The sequence below is a fragment of the Acinonyx jubatus genome, chromosome D2, assembly GCF_027475565.1.
Source record: "Acinonyx jubatus isolate Ajub_Pintada_27869175 chromosome D2, VMU_Ajub_asm_v1.0, whole genome shotgun sequence".
Taxonomy (NCBI): domain Eukaryota; kingdom Metazoa; phylum Chordata; class Mammalia; order Carnivora; family Felidae; genus Acinonyx; species Acinonyx jubatus.
In genome coordinates, this window is record NC_069393.1 from 5,955,184 (window position 1) to 5,970,546 (window position 15,363).

The 15,363-nt window shown below is 39.8% G+C and overlaps 1 protein-coding gene across 4 annotated transcripts; it reads left to right on the forward strand.

Moving 5' to 3' along the window:
- The first annotated feature begins 197 nt into the window (after nt 1-197).
- Nucleotides 198-10,955, forward strand: GGPS1 (geranylgeranyl diphosphate synthase 1). Of its 4 annotated transcripts, XM_027046926.2 has the most exons (5): nt 412-632; nt 4,121-4,213; nt 7,546-7,599; nt 9,535-9,605; nt 9,852-10,955. In XM_027046926.2, exon 5 carries the CDS (start codon nt 9,873-9,875, stop codon nt 10,611-10,613), a length of 741 nt encoding a protein of 246 aa, XP_026902727.1. In that variant the 5' UTR covers nt 412-632; nt 4,121-4,213; nt 7,546-7,599; nt 9,535-9,605; nt 9,852-9,872; the 3' UTR covers nt 10,614-10,955. The 4 variants fall into 4 exon arrangements, with proteins under 4 accessions (XP_026902726.1, XP_026902727.1, XP_014936219.1 ...); XM_027046925.2 differs by lacking the exons at nt 412-632; nt 7,546-7,599 and adding an exon at nt 198-347; XM_015080733.3 differs by lacking the exon at nt 7,546-7,599 and having other exon boundaries at nt 413-632.
- The last annotated feature ends 4,408 nt before the right edge of the window (nt 10,956-15,363 follow it).

The window sequence follows — 15,363 nt, forward strand, 5'->3', positions numbered from 1 at the left end:
CGAGCTCCTCACTCCGGACTCGACTGACGGGCAAACATCGCTTTCCCCCCCCCAACCCCAAGTGCCCCCCTCCCTTCTTTCTCCCCTCCCCTAGATATTTTCCCCTCCCCTACCTCTTTCCCGGATGGCCTCTTAGATGACCTCGGATTGGTTAGAGTTCTTTAAAACCCGCCTACACCCTATTCTCATTGGTCCTCGGGATACAAACAACGACGCCATTTTCCCACCACTTCTATGGAAACAGAAAGTTACGCCTCAAAGCTTCCCGGGAAATGTAGTCCAACCTTTGAGGCCAATACGGAAGCCCTTGCCCCTGAGAACTGCAAGACCCGCAATGCCCCGCGTCTGCGTGAGATGAGGAAGGGAGGGGAGGGGAGGGGGCGGGGCGACAAAGCAGTGGGGAGGCGGCAACGACGCCTGCGCAGTGTGACCGGGATGGCGTATTTTCTTGCACCGAGTAATGCGGTGTCGCTGGCGGCTGAGAAGGGTGGAGAGTTCCGTGGTGAAGTAGGGGGAGGGATCTATGTAGGCGTTCGGAGGAGCCTTGGCCTGAACTATAAAGTGGGAAGTTGATGCTGGGTACTGCTACTCCCGGACCGGCAGCGTGAAAGTTGTGATATCACCGTTGAACAGTGAGCGGCTGTGGTGGCGGTCGGGGGGAACCCGGATGGGAATGAGGGCGGGGGAGGCTGGAAGGCGGGGTCCGGAGGAAAGAAAGAAAGGAGGGTGAGGACCCGGATGCTGAACCGGATTGTGTATGAGTTTTCCGTACTTGCTAGAGAAGGGGTGGAGCGGTAGGTGACCCAGTGGGGCGGAAGGGGGCAACTGAGCGGAGAGGAAGCAGAAACCTCTCCTCTCCTGCGGGCTCGGTACCAGCATAGTAGACCCTTGAAGTTCTTTTGCCAAGTCTCTGTTAAAAATCTGCCTTGAGGTTATTTAAATCCACTGCTTTTATCTCAGGCAGTTTTCTTCAGCTCTGTCATCTCCCAAAGTTTAAGTGGAGGATTCACTCTGCGTTTCACAGCTACGCTGAGTGTCACTATTTAGCAATTTTGAAACCAGATCGTTCCCTTAAAAAAAAAAAAAAAAAAAAACCTTCACGGTATTATAACTTTTCATATTGCAAGTCTGTTCCTTGGTTTCATTTTTTTAGAGCGTTAGAAGGCACTTTCCGTTAGTTCATTCAATCCTTCACATATTTATTGAGCGCCTACCATGTGGAAAAACGGAACAGCCCCTGCCTTCGTGGACCTAAACCTAGTGAGACAGACAGATACAAAATGGACACACAATTGAATGTGAAGTTAATAGCAGTGGTGAGTGCTACAAAGGAGAGTTACATGGTGATAGGAGAATTTAAAATAGGGAATTTGGCTTAAGGGAAATAAAGTGAGGATCCAGCTGAGAGTGGAAAGGTTATCATAAGTTAACTAAGAAAAGAACATTCCAGACAGAAAGAATAACATGTTGGAAAGCCTGTGTCTAGAGGCTTTTAAAGTGTGAAGAATTAATTGTGAAGACCTGAAGGGGGAGGAGAGGGGAGGGGAGGCAGGAGAGTAACCTACTATTATGCAGTTTATTAAGGAATTGTTCTTACCTAAGAGCAAAGGGATGTTTTCAAAGGGTTCTCAATGGGTAGGGAAACAGGACCAGATCTGAATTTTGCAAGGATCGCTGGCTGAAGAGTAGAGATCTAGATTAGAGAACCTAATCTAGGAGTGAGCGCAGGGAGCCCAACCAGGAGATTATTGCAGTAGTAGTCCACACAGGGGACAATCTATTTTCATATTAATACTCATCCATCAACTGTTTGAACCCATTTAAGGCAGTTTGCCAGTTTTGGAAGTGAGTAGTTTCAGACTGTCTCATAGAGGCATTCTGTAGTTATTCAATCTAAAAATAAATGAGTAGAATTCATGTAACACTAATGCCCCTTTATATTTGAGTCTAGTACATGATGGCTGAAAGTTCCAGCCATGATAAATAGGACTCCTTTAGGTCAAAAAAAGAAAGGAAAAAAAACAAAAAAAAAGCATGTATGCCACAGTGTATAGAACCCCTTAGACTCTTTAAGAAGACACAAAACATTACTTTTCAATACCTAGAAAAATTGAGGTTCCTGTATTTTCCTACTACCAAGAATACTTGTGTATAAACATCCTCTAGGAAAGGAACATTAATTGACTTGTTCAATGAGTGTTCTTAAGGTAATTTTTAAAGATTCATAACTGGTTTTGTTTTTGTTTTTTTTAATAGCGTTGACAAAGCCTTGAGAATTGAAACAAAAGTTAGCTCTGACTTCTGGGCAAGAGTATACTTGTTACTGATCCACAGGGAGACAAAAGAGTTCTTGAAAGGTGGTCTCATTGATTTTTAAGCTAAGTACATTGCTTTCAACCTTGTTGGGAAGAGATAGCCACCAACTGCTTTAAATGCAGAAATATATAAAAGATGCTTGTTTTTATTTTTTATCTTACCTTTAATTCTGTTCAATAATCTTTTACCTAAGTGATTATTCTTGTTACCTTTTTTTTTTAATCTCTTAAGAATGAGATAACATGTCAAAGTTTAAACAGTATAGATAAAAGATTACTAAACTGATTTTTGGATAATTCCAAAATATTTTCTGGACTTTCCCCCCCCCCCCCCCTTGTGACATCCTTGGTATTCATTGTCAGTTAAGGCAGGTGTAAAACTTTCCTACATGGAATGTTTCTCCTTGAGGTCATATTGCTAAGATGATTTCCTTTGCTGGAGTGCTCAGTTCTTTTTTTGTTGCTTTTTGTTTTTAATTTAAGTTTATTCATTTTGAGAGAGAGAGCATGCGGGGTAGGGGCAGAGAGAGAGGGGAGAGAATCCCAAGCCCCCGATGCAGAGCTTGCACTCACAAACCATGAGATCATGACCTGAGCTGTCAAGAGTCAGAGACTTTAACCAACTGAGCCACCCGGGCGCCCCTAGAGTGCTCAGTTCTTATAATTGTTTCACCTAAACACTCCAGAGTAGATTATAAAAAACGCACTTTTCAGTCTTTTTAGTTCATGATCCTAGAGACAAAATCATTGTTATAGAAGCAAAAGAAAACAGATAAAGGTGAGAAACCTCCTAAAATGTACCCAAGATGTGAGAGCAATTAGTAAAGAAGATTCCTAAGATAAGGACAAATAAAAAACAGCAAAGAAGCAAAGTAGAGATTGGATTCAATAGAAAAGAAAGATTGTAGGAAGACCATGAGTGTTATTCTAGGAAATATCAAAGTAAATGTAAAACTCAGAATAATAAATCACTACAGAGAAGTGTGTGTGTGTGTGTGTGTGTGTGTGTGTGTGTGTGTGGATACAGGGAAATATTTTTGATAATTGCATCCAAACTAATGCACGTCTTAAATTAGAATCTTTGAAAGGATTGACTGTAAAGAAATTACAAGAGAGGAGTTTTCCCCTTAAATTTTAAATATATAAAACGTATCTCAAATGCTCTTGGGGGAAAAGTATGTTTACGAATTTATGTAATCAATCAAATATAAAGTATCTAAATCTGTTGATTTGTTTTGACATTGATTTGGTTTTATGCCTTTTATGGTTGAGTACAGTAAGAAAAGCTTAATATAAGTTTTGTAACTAAGGAAATCACTTAAAATCCAGATGAAAACTGGGACCAATGAAATCACTTGAAGACTTTCCTTTTTTTTTTTTTTTTTCCTTAAGAGAGAGAATTTATATATCATATAGTTTACCCATTTAAAGTATACATTTTGGTAGGTTTCAGGATATTCACATGGATGTACAACCATCACCACCTAATTTTAAAATATTTTGAACCCTACAAAAAGAAACTTCATCTCCATATTCTTCCTACCCCAACTCTAGGCAATCACCAAACTACTTTCTATCTTTATAGATTTGCCTATTCTGAACATTTCATATATTATGTGGTTTTTTGTGACTGACTTCTTTCACTTCAGCATGTTTCAAGATGTCACCTGTGTGGAATTTTCTTTTAAAACAAAACTGAAAGTGTACTTGCACAAAAACACCTTGAGATACAAATTCCTTTGCAGTTTAACACTCAAAATTAATTTAGTGAATGAGATCATCTTTATCCTTCTCCTTTTTCACAGATCAGCTTTGAAATTCAAAAACAATGGAGAAGACGCAAGAAACAGTGCAAAGAATTCTTCTAGAACCCTATAAGTATTTACTTCAGTTACCAGGTAACTTTAGTTATGGTTAATATAGGGTCTTTTTATAGAGTAGTAGTCATTCAAATGTTAAATTACTGAAAAGATTAGATTTACCATCTCTTAAGATTTCCTATTTAAAGGCATGCATTGGAGAAAAATGACAAATAGAACATTTTAGTTTTTTGTTCTTAAAAGGACATTTTTGTTTTGCTTTTTTTTAATTTTTTAATGTTTATTTGATTTTGAGAGAGATAGAGTGTGAGCAGGGGAGGGGCAGAGAGAGAGAGAAGTGGGGGGGAGACACAGAATCCGAAGCAGGCTCCAGGCTCTGAGCTGTCAGTACAGAGCCCAGCGCGGGGCTGGAACCCACAGACCGAGAGATCATGACCTGGGCTGAGGTCGGAGGCTCAACGGACTGAGCCACGCAGGCTCCCTAAAAGGGATATTTTTGAAGCATTGTTTTAAAAATGTCCAATTATACAACATAACTAAAAAAAAAAATTAAAACATTTGAGTACCTCATTGGAAGTTTCATTCTTTATGGATGCCATACATTCCTATTCCCCACCATTTAGATATTAGGGGAAGTTACTCCAATTTGTATAACAACAAAAAGCTTCACTCTATCTTCCATGTTCATTTGTTCTACTATCACATACACACTGCATTTCTTACACTACTGGTTCCTTTAAGAGCCAAGTAGTAATGCATCTCTAACTCACATTACTTGGAAACAGCCCACGTTATTCGTATATAAAGATGGGTCATCCGAACATGGCTTCTTAGAGTAACACCTGCCTAATCACGTGTGTGTGCATGTTTTATGTTGCTATTTTTTTAAGCTTGGTTTGGAAAATAATAATAGCAAGTAAAAACTCATATATATAATAAGCGTGGGTTTTTGTAATAAAAATTCATTCACAAACCAAGTACTTGAAATTTGGAATTCTCTTTCTTATAGAAATTATAAAAGGTGATAAATTAGTTGACAACCATAAAAACCTACTTAGCATGCAAGGTAGCTAACCTTTACACTAATAACGTTCTCAACTCAATCACGATAAACACTTTTTTATTTCTGTTCTAAAGTGCATATCTTTCTTTATGGGCACATGTCAGTGGTATGTTTCTGTTCTTCATGAGCCTGGAGAGAATAAATATGGTTATCAAAGGTAGAATAGTGGTGGCTCCCCAGCTACATCCTCAAAACCATCATGTTTAGTGTCATTTCTATTCTGGCAAATCTTAATGAAGACGTACCTGCTAATGTCAGTGCTTCAAAAGAATGAAGGGAACTATCTATTTCCTAACTCAAGTTATACCCAGCCATATTATCTCATATAACTCACCAAAGGTTATTAGATGAAATCTAATTGACAGAATGAAGATACTCCATAGTACAACAGAAGCTATTTAAAAGTATCCAGAATTTGTTGGATATAAATTACCTTCCACTGTGATGATTCCAGTGACAAAAAAAAAAAAAAAAGATGAAATCCTCAGGGTGCCTGGGTAGCTCAGTCAGTTAAGCATCTGACTCTTGATTTCAGTCTAGGTCATGATCTTACAGTTCATGGGATCAAGCCCTGAGTCTGGCTCCATTCTCACTCTCTGCCCCTCCCCCGTGCACACACTGTCTCAAAAAATAGTAAATAAAGATGAAATCCTCAAGATACGAAGGACAAATAAGATACGTACTTTTTAAGAAACTTCTAGTCTGTTAATATTTTGAAATTCGTTACAGATAGTGCACCTCTTTATTACCTACAGCCAGGGTACATAATTCTACCTTGCTCTTGGCATGGTGCTGCTTTTTATTGATGTATAACATGCATAAACAATGATCATAAGTACAGCTCAAAAAGTTATGGAGGGGTGGCAGTGCCTGGCTGGGTCAGTCAGTAGAGCATGTGACTTTTTTTTTAATTTTTTTTTTTCAACGTTTTTATTTATTTTTGGGACAGAGAGAGACAGAGCATGAACGGGGGAGGGGCAGAGAGAGAGGGAGACACAGAATCAGAAACAGGCTCCAGGCTCCGAGCCATCAGCCCAGAGCCTGATGCGGGGCTCGAACTCACAGACCGTGAGATCGTGACCTGGCTGAAGTCGGACGCTTAACCAACTGCGCCACCCAGGCGCCCCGAGCATGTGACTTTTAATCTCAGGGTCATGAGTTCAAGCCACGTTGGGCATAGAGCTTGAAAAGTTATCAAAGGGGTTAGGGAATGGGTAAAAAGGGGTGAAGGGGAGTGAGAGGTACAGGCTTTCAGTTACAGAATGAATAAATCACAAAGATAAAAAGTACAACATAAGGAATATAGTCGTTGGCATTGTAATTAACGTTGTTGGAGGGAAAACAGAAATGTAGAATGCAAAGGGAAAGTTTCCTGCTATTTAAGGAAAAGCCAAGAGACTGCTTTTGAGTGACGTTTATTCAACAGCTAGTAAACTACACTTATTTCAGGGTCTCCCACTGAGAAACATGGTGATGTTTCTCCTGCACTCTCTTCATCTGTTGTTGAACTTATTTTGGAACAAGTTTGCAAACACTGGTTGGAACCGGGCTATGGTAATATATGCCGGTTATCAGTGCCGTAAAGGGTCTAAAGAGTGTCTCCTGCCACTTTGCAGAGCAAGGACTGTCTGTAATTTTATTCTGTGTGTTTATTTATTTATTGTAGGGAGAGTGGATATGAGAGGAGCAAGGGAGAGAGAGAATCCCAAACCAACTTCACATTTGGAGCCCAATGCAGCCCACTGTGGGGCTCTAACCTACAACCCTGGGATCACAACCCAAGTCAAAATCAAGAATCAGAAGCTTAACCTATTGAGCCACCCAGGCACCCCTGTAGTTACATGTTAGCAATAATGTTTACCTGTGTAATGAACTTTTGTAACATTTTTTAATCCTCATCTTGAATTAATATCTAAGTCATTAGATAACATTTAAAGCTCTCATTAGGTAGCTAATTTGTTTTAATCAAATGTATTCTTGCATCCATAATACAATGTAACCTCAAAAGATTTTCCTAAAGAAGTAAGAAATTGTGTGGCACCTGGCTGGTTCATCAGTGGAGCACGGGACTCTTGATCTCGGGGTTGTAAATTTGAGCCCCATGTTGGGTGCAGAGATTACTTAAAAAAAAAAAAAAAAGGAAATAGGAAATTGCACTATGCATAGTAAACCTGTTTTTCACAGAGAACTTCATAGTTACTAAAGTGACTTCAAGATGGGCCAGAACATTTTTTCTGTTGGGAAATTACTCTTGCTAATAAAAGATTATAATAATTAAAAATTATTAGTATTAGGATGTTTTGAAATTAGTGGGGTTGAATGACTTTTGTTTGTTTATTTGCCCTAGTGTAGGTCCCCAGGCCAGGGAGTCCGTAATGTTAATGTCTTTTAAAGAGGAAAGGTAATTATTGTTTCTTTTCATTTTGAGGGATTTCTATGACTAACATCTGTTAGAAACTATTTGGGGACTTAAAAGTATCAATCCAGACCCCAGAACCTGGTTAAAGGAAAAGAATATATTCAAACACAACTGCAGGGGCACCTGGGTGACTCAGTTGAGCATCCGGCTCTTGATATTAGCTCAGTCATAATCTCCCAGTTCGTGAGATGGAGCCCTAAGTTGGACGCCACGCTGACAGCTGGAGCCTGTTTGGGATTCCCTCTCTCCCTCTCCCTCCCTTTTCCTCCCCACTCTGCTTCTCTCTGCCCCTCCCCTGCTTGTGTGCGGCTCTCTCTCTCTCTCTCTCTCTCTCTCTCTCTCTCTCAAAATAAATAAAGTTTGGGAAAAAAAACTTGTAAATTAAGCCATTTATTGGACTGTTTTTCTATATATATTCTAAAGCAAAAAGGAAAATGTCTCTCCACTTTGTGTTCTTCATCTTCTGAACTTTTTTTTCTTTTTTTAGAGAGCAAACCCACGCAAGCAGGGGGGAGAGGCAGAGAGGGAGAATCTTAAGCATGTGCCACACTCAGCATGGAGCCCAACATGGGGCTCAATCCCCTGACCCTGAGATGATCTGAACCAAATTCAAGAGTTGGTTGCTTAACCAACTGAACTCCCCAGGCACCTCTGAGCTTATTTTCTAAAGTGATATGGGTTACTTTACACACTTGTACATTGTAAGTAAAGCCCAGATTGGCCTTAGCTAAACTGGAAAGTAGATCAAAAGTATAAAGTATATAATTGCTACCCAGACCATGTTTACCTTAAGGATTAGGAGACAGAAGATACTCCTTCTTGAACCCTAAGAGAGCCTTCCCCTCCAGACTTCTCACAGAAAGTGCAACTTTCTTTCATTTGGATATGTGATGAGAGTTTATGTATTCATTCCTTTGGGTGATTGGTACAGAGAAAAAAACCTAGAGAAGTCTTAGAAAATACTGTTTTTGTTCACTGGAACTTTTTATGTAACTATTTTCGGAAACCTCATCTGAAATTAGGATGTGACTGTGCATTCACTTTAGCAGGAAGCTCATAGAACATTATTAAATGAACTGGTTGGGGTTTTTATCTATCATTCCTTTATATTTGGGCTAAAATGACTTCTATTGATAACTACTAGCCAAAAATCTCTTGAGCTTTCCATGTAAGAAAATGATAATATTGAAAAACTAATGGCCGTAGTCAAAATAAAAAGACTTATTTTTTACTAAACTGGGATCCTAAAAGGGAATACTTGAGGGAATGGGAATCTCATTTTTTGATAGGAAAGAAGCAGAACTATACAATCTCTAAAACTTTAAAGGAATGGTAGATACTTGTAAGAGGTAATTATATGAGGTAAATCAGTAGCAAAGTATGCTTCATTAAAAATACCCATAGTGAGGTGCCTAGGTGGCTCACTCGGTTAAGCATCCAACTCTTGATTTCAGCTCAGGTCTTGATCTTAGGGTCGTGAGTTCAAGCCCCACGTTGGGCTCCACGCTGAGTGTGAAGCCTACTTAAAAAAAAAAAAAATCCCCATAGTTCCTCTGAAATGGACAGTGCTAATTAACTGCCACTAACTAGACTAACTTGTTTTTCAAAAAAGGAATGCATTAGATCATAGTTTCTAAAATGCCCATTTCATTCCAGTGAAAGGAGTGGGCTTACTAGTGGGCCCCTGGAATACTTCAGAATGTCTTTGCCCGCCCTAATTTTAAAAGGCTGTGGCGTTTTAGACTGAATTTCAGCAGAGGGGGTGGGGCGTTTAGGGCCCAGTAGTGAAAGGCAGGCTCTCTAGTAATGGATTAGTGGGGCTGGGTTCATCAAGTCTGATCAGTCTTAGAGGAAGTGTCTGAATGTGTTTTTTATAACTGAAATATTTTATTGCCGAATTTTATTCTTTAATTCCAGGTAAACAAGTGAGAACCAAACTTTCACAGGCATTTAATCATTGGCTCAAAGTTCCAGAAGATAAGCTGCAGGTATTTAGGCAATTCAAAACCTCTTAATCCTTAAGAAATTAATAGATGTCACACAAAATACTCGTTGCTCTTAATTGAGTTTAATGTTCCCTGCATATATTGTATTATATTGACATTGCTAAGTAAATACCAGTTGTAAAAACTAAGGAATCCAGGACTTGTAATCTGTTAATTCAATTATTTATAAGCTTTTTGAATATTTGCACATTCAAATAAAATGAAATTGTCCATCGTCTTTTTTGTCAGATTATCATTGAAGTGACAGAGATGTTGCATAATGCCAGTTTGCTCATCGACGATATCGAAGACAACTCAAAACTCCGACGTGGCTTTCCTGTGGCACACAGTATCTATGGGATTCCGTCCGTCATCAATTCTGCCAATTACGTGTATTTTCTTGGCCTAGAGAAAGTCTTAACCCTTGATCACCCCGATGCGGTAAAGCTTTTTACCCACCAGCTTCTGGAACTCCACCAGGGACAAGGCCTAGATATCTATTGGAGGGATAATTACACTTGTCCCACCGAAGAAGAATATAAGGCTATGGTGCTACAAAAGACAGGTGGGCTGTTTGGATTAGCAGTGGGTCTCATGCAGTTGTTCTCTGATTACAAAGAAGATCTAAAGCCACTACTTAATACACTCGGGCTCTTTTTCCAAATTAGGGATGATTATGCTAATCTGCACTCCAAAGAATATAGTGAAAACAAAAGCTTTTGTGAAGATCTAACAGAGGGAAAGTTCTCGTTCCCTACTATTCATGCCATCTGGTCAAGGCCTGAAAGCACCCAGGTGCAGAGTATCTTGCGCCAGAGAACCGAAAATATAGATATTAAAAAATACTGTGTACATTATCTTGAGAATGTAGGTTCTTTTGAATACACTCGGAGTACTCTTAAAGAGCTTGAATCTAAAGCCTATAAACAAATTGATGCACGTGGTGGGAACCCTGAGCTTGTAGCTCTAATAAAGCACTTAAGCAAAATGTTCAAAGAAGAGAATGAATAATACTAAGTCATTCTTGATTAGGCCTGGGAGCTTATTTTAGTTGATTTTTTTTTCTTTTTTTTTTTTTTTTTTTGTCTTTTAGCCTATCACTTTTTTAAAAATTAGGACCAAGCTGTTAGTCTCCTCAAACTGAGTGAATTGGGGTGATGTGAGTGAGATTGTTTCAATTTAGAACCCCTTTGTACAGATAATCATAATAGTACAAAGTTGATGGAATCAAAAGGAGCCACATTTAAATAGGTCTAATATGAATGTCAGAATGTGCTGTGTTGGGACCTTATGGACAACTGCCACAAATGTTCTGCTAATTCTATCAATAAAGAAGACTTCAGCTTCCGGGAATTCTTATCCAGATACTTCTAACTGTGCTGTATGGGCAATTCCCCATTCTTCGTCTACCCCATTTCCAAGCCAGTGACTACTTGGAACCAGTTCCGGTAGCTAGCTGACCCAAAGACCACAGGACCTCCTCTTTCTTCCTAAATGTTGCTACTTAAAATATCTTCATCTCCTCTTGGAAACTCCCTTACTAAAGTCTGCCATGAAAAAGCTGACTGTGATAAGCAGTAAGCGATCTGGCCCTTTTTCTTACCTTTTCCTGTTTTTCATCCTCTCTGTCCAGCAAATTCTCCTTAACCAAGGAGTCTCCACTTACTGGAATTTATATGCTACCCCACATTCATTCTTTTTTCCTTTTAAATGTAATTTGTGACCCAAAGCTGATTAGTATCTGGATACGGCATTGTCTTTCCATTTGGAAAGAAAAAAAGGCACGTGGAAAATGTATTTTATGGAGTAGCCTTTATTTCAGTCTTTTTATATTTTTCAGGGCGCCTGTATGGCTCAGTTGGTTAAGCATCCAACTTCGGCTTAGGTCATGATCTCACGGTTCCTGAGTTTGAGCCCTGTGCTGGGCTGTCAGCTCGGAGCCCACTCCGGATCCTCTGTCCCCCTCTCTCTCTACCCCTCCCCTGCTCAGGTGCACTTGCGCTCTCTCTCTCTCTCTCTCTCTCTCTCACTCACTCAAATATTTGGGGAAAAAAAAACCTTTTTATATTTTCCTATCAGTAGTAAAAATCATAAAAGAGCTGTTTGCTCACCTGAAGTACAAAAGCAGAAGGAAGTGTCCTTTTCCTTGCCACTACTGAAGGCAATTGGTGCTTGAATGGAAAGGGAAGTAGGTATCTTTAATCTCTGTGATTAAAGGAATGTAAAGTGTTGACCTGAGAGCTGGTGCTTGGCTGGCTGAAAAGTAGTCAAAGCCTATGCTATCAGGCACTAATTAGCTTTACAGTGCTTTCATACTGACCCCCTATCCCTTTTGTGTACTTTCCACCCCCAAGCCCCTGGAGCCATCTGTGGCAACAAGAAGTAGCAAAGGAAAAACCCTGATTCCTTCACTTAGAAGTGTTGCTGACCTCCCAAAACAAAACTGCTTTCCAGAAACACTGCATTTTGCTTGATTGGTTCTATTCTGGTGTGTCATCTCAGATCTAATCACCATGTACTTGTATGAGAACTTCTCACTGAAGCACTCAATCTAAATCTTTGAAAAGCTGGGTACTATCTTTACTAACTTTTAAAATAATTTGGATCTGGGGCACCCTGGGTGTCTCAGTCCATTAAGTGTCCAACTTCAGCTCAGGTTATGATCTCTCATTTTGTGAGTTCAAGCCCTGCTTCAGGCTCCATGCAGACAGTGTGAAGCCTGCATGGGATTCTCTCTCCCTCTCCTTCTCTGCCCCTCACTCACTTGCGCCCTCTCTCTCTCTCTCTCTCTCAAATAAATTAGGGGCACTTGGCTGGTTCAATCAGTTAAGTGTCTAACTTCAGCTCTGGTTGTGATCTCACTGCTCATGGGTTCGAGTCCCGCGTCAGGCTCTGTGCTGACAGCTAGCTGAGAGCCTGGAGCCTGCTTCAGATTCTGTGACTCTCTCTGTTCCTCCCCTACTCACTCTCTCTCTGTCTCTCTCTCTCTCTCTCTCTCAAACATTAAAATTATTTTTTTTTAAGGTTGACACAGTGGAATAGAGAGCTGATGGATTTAACATCTTGCTGAAAGTGATTTATGGCAACATAATTAGCCTTCATTCTTTTGGTTTTGGCAAGCAAAAAATTTTATTTTTTGAACCTTCATAGACTAGAAAATGTGAAAATGTTTTAAAATACATGTCTTCTAAATGACAAAATTCAGTTTACTTGGGTTCTAAGACTTTCCTTTTGCAGAAAAAAAAATATTGTAGTTTAAACCTAAGTAGTTAATATATTTTATTAGATTTAAACTACTCTTACAGTGTTTTCTGTATTGACAACTGTGATTATAGTTCAAGTGAAAAGAATAGATTTTTGGTTACTTAATAGATAAAATGATTTCTTTTTTGTAAGATCCCAATTTCATGTCAAGCATTTCTGTCATTGACGAAGGCCTGATACAAATGACAAAAGAATCATGAATAGCACCAGGCCAAAAGTAATTTGATTAAGTAAGGAATAATCTACTTAGGCAGTCTTCATCTTAAAGGTAAATATTTTGTCTATATAGTTTTTTTTAACAATACTTCTTTTTTGTTTTTTAATGTTCATTTATCTTTGAGAGATAGAGACAGAGCATGAGTTGCGGGGAGGAACAGAGAGAGAGGGAGACACAGAATCTGAAGCAGGCTCCAGGCTTTGAGCTGTCAGCACAGAGCCCGACGCGGGGCTCGAACTCACAAACTGGGACATCATGACCTGAGCCAAAGTCCAATGCTTAACTGAGCCACCCAGGTGCCCCTATTTTGTCTATATAGTTAGCATTAGATCTTTTTGAATAATCATTAAAATTTTATTTTATGTAATGAATTCATAAACAGTTCAGGTTTCCATAATGTAGCATAAATACCCATGATTTTGAGGTTTCCTTATATCAATTAAAATGGAAGATTTCAAATTATTTTATTTTTTTATAATGTTTATTTTTGAGAGAGAGAGGGAGACACAGAATTGTAAGTAGGCTCCAGGCTCTGACCTGTCAGCACAGAGCCCAACACAGGGCTCAAACTCAGGAACCGTGAGCATGACCTAAGCCAAAGTCAGATGCTTAACTGACTGAGCCACCCAGGCGCCCCTATTTAACTTTTATTAAATGTTTATTTCTGAGAGAGTAAGCAAGCATGAACGGGAGGGGCAGAGAAAGAAAGGAAGAGTTCGAAGCAGGCTCCTCGCTGATCAGAGTTTGAACAGGGTTCGAGCTCAGAGCTCACGAACTGTAAGATGGTAACCTGAGGCAAAGTCAGATGCTTAACTGACTGAGCCACCCAGGCACCCCCACTGTGTCAACTTCTAATTTGACCTTCCTTTCCTTCCTGACCTATGCCCTGTATTTATTTACTTTAGGCAGCCTTTCAAGAATTTCTCAGATCAGGGTCCTTTCCTTAGGCCCTTCTCATCCTGCCAGTTCCCAATTCTAGAAGCATCCAACACCTGCACACTTTGCTCCCCCCATATTGCTGAGCACTGCTGGGGAGTGTTTTCAGAACTGCCCTTGTAGCCATTGCAAATTAACATGTTAACAGCCTCCATAAGCCCTTTTATTTATTTTTTTTATCTATTCCTGATGGAGATTTCACATTGGTCAATCTAATGTCCCCTGCTTCTTCTCCACTCTTTTCCCAGTTAATGCAAGTTCTAACTTTCCTCCTCTCTACTTCTTAAGTCTGTCTCAAATTGTCTTCCTTTCATCTCAAGAAAAGTTGTTTGTACTCATGACCTAGGCCAAGCAAGCTGTCCTGTTCTTGATTCCCTCCCTTTCTGCCTCTTGAGGGCCTTATTCAATCCTCTGCCTTAAGATTCAGCCTCAAGGTTATCCATTAGCTCTTTTTTTTTTTTTAATGTTTATTCATGTATTTTGAGAGAGCAAGCAAGGGGGGGAAGGGGCAGAGAGACAGGGAGGGAGAGAATTCCAAGCAGAGTCCCACTGAGCCCAATGCAGGGACTTGCACTCATGAACTTCGAGATCATGCCCTGAGCCAAAGTTGGATGCCCAACCGACTGAGCCACCCAGGTGCCCCACCCATTGCTCTTTCTTAATCTGTGTGTTGAGAAGAAGGAAAAGGGGAAGGAAATGTACATATATGAAGTACCTATCAGGTACCAGATGATTTGTTTTTTTTCTTCAAGCACTTGCTGAGCAGAGCCAGACCCTTGAGTATAGGTCAAAGTACATTGTTCTGGGCAGCTGGCCTCTCATTCTTTTTTTTTTTTTTTTTTTTTAATTTTTTTTAATGTTTATTTATTTTTGAGGGAGAGAGAGCATGAGTGGGGGAGGGGCAGAGAGTGAGGGAGAAACAGAATCTGAAACAGGGTCCAGGCTCTGAGCTGTCAGCAGAGTCTAACGCGGGGCTCAAACACAGGAAACACGAGATCATGACCTGAACTGAAGTCGGTCGCTTAACTGACTGAGCCACCCAGGCACCCCACTGGCCTCTCATTCTGTATGCACATTTATATGCATTTAAAGGTTTGGAAACCACTCGTGTATTGTAATAATATACACTCCAACCACAGTTGTCTTTCTAAAGCATAAATGTGATGGTCATCGCCATGCTTATATTCTCTTTGAATCCTTAGTACCATCACCTATAAATTCCTTGGTATAATACATAAGACTTCCCAAAATTTTATCTTCAACCCACCATAACCATATTTCCTAACAGTTTACTCTGTCATAAAATAGTGCTCATTGTTGCTGACATCATCTATTTTCATTTAA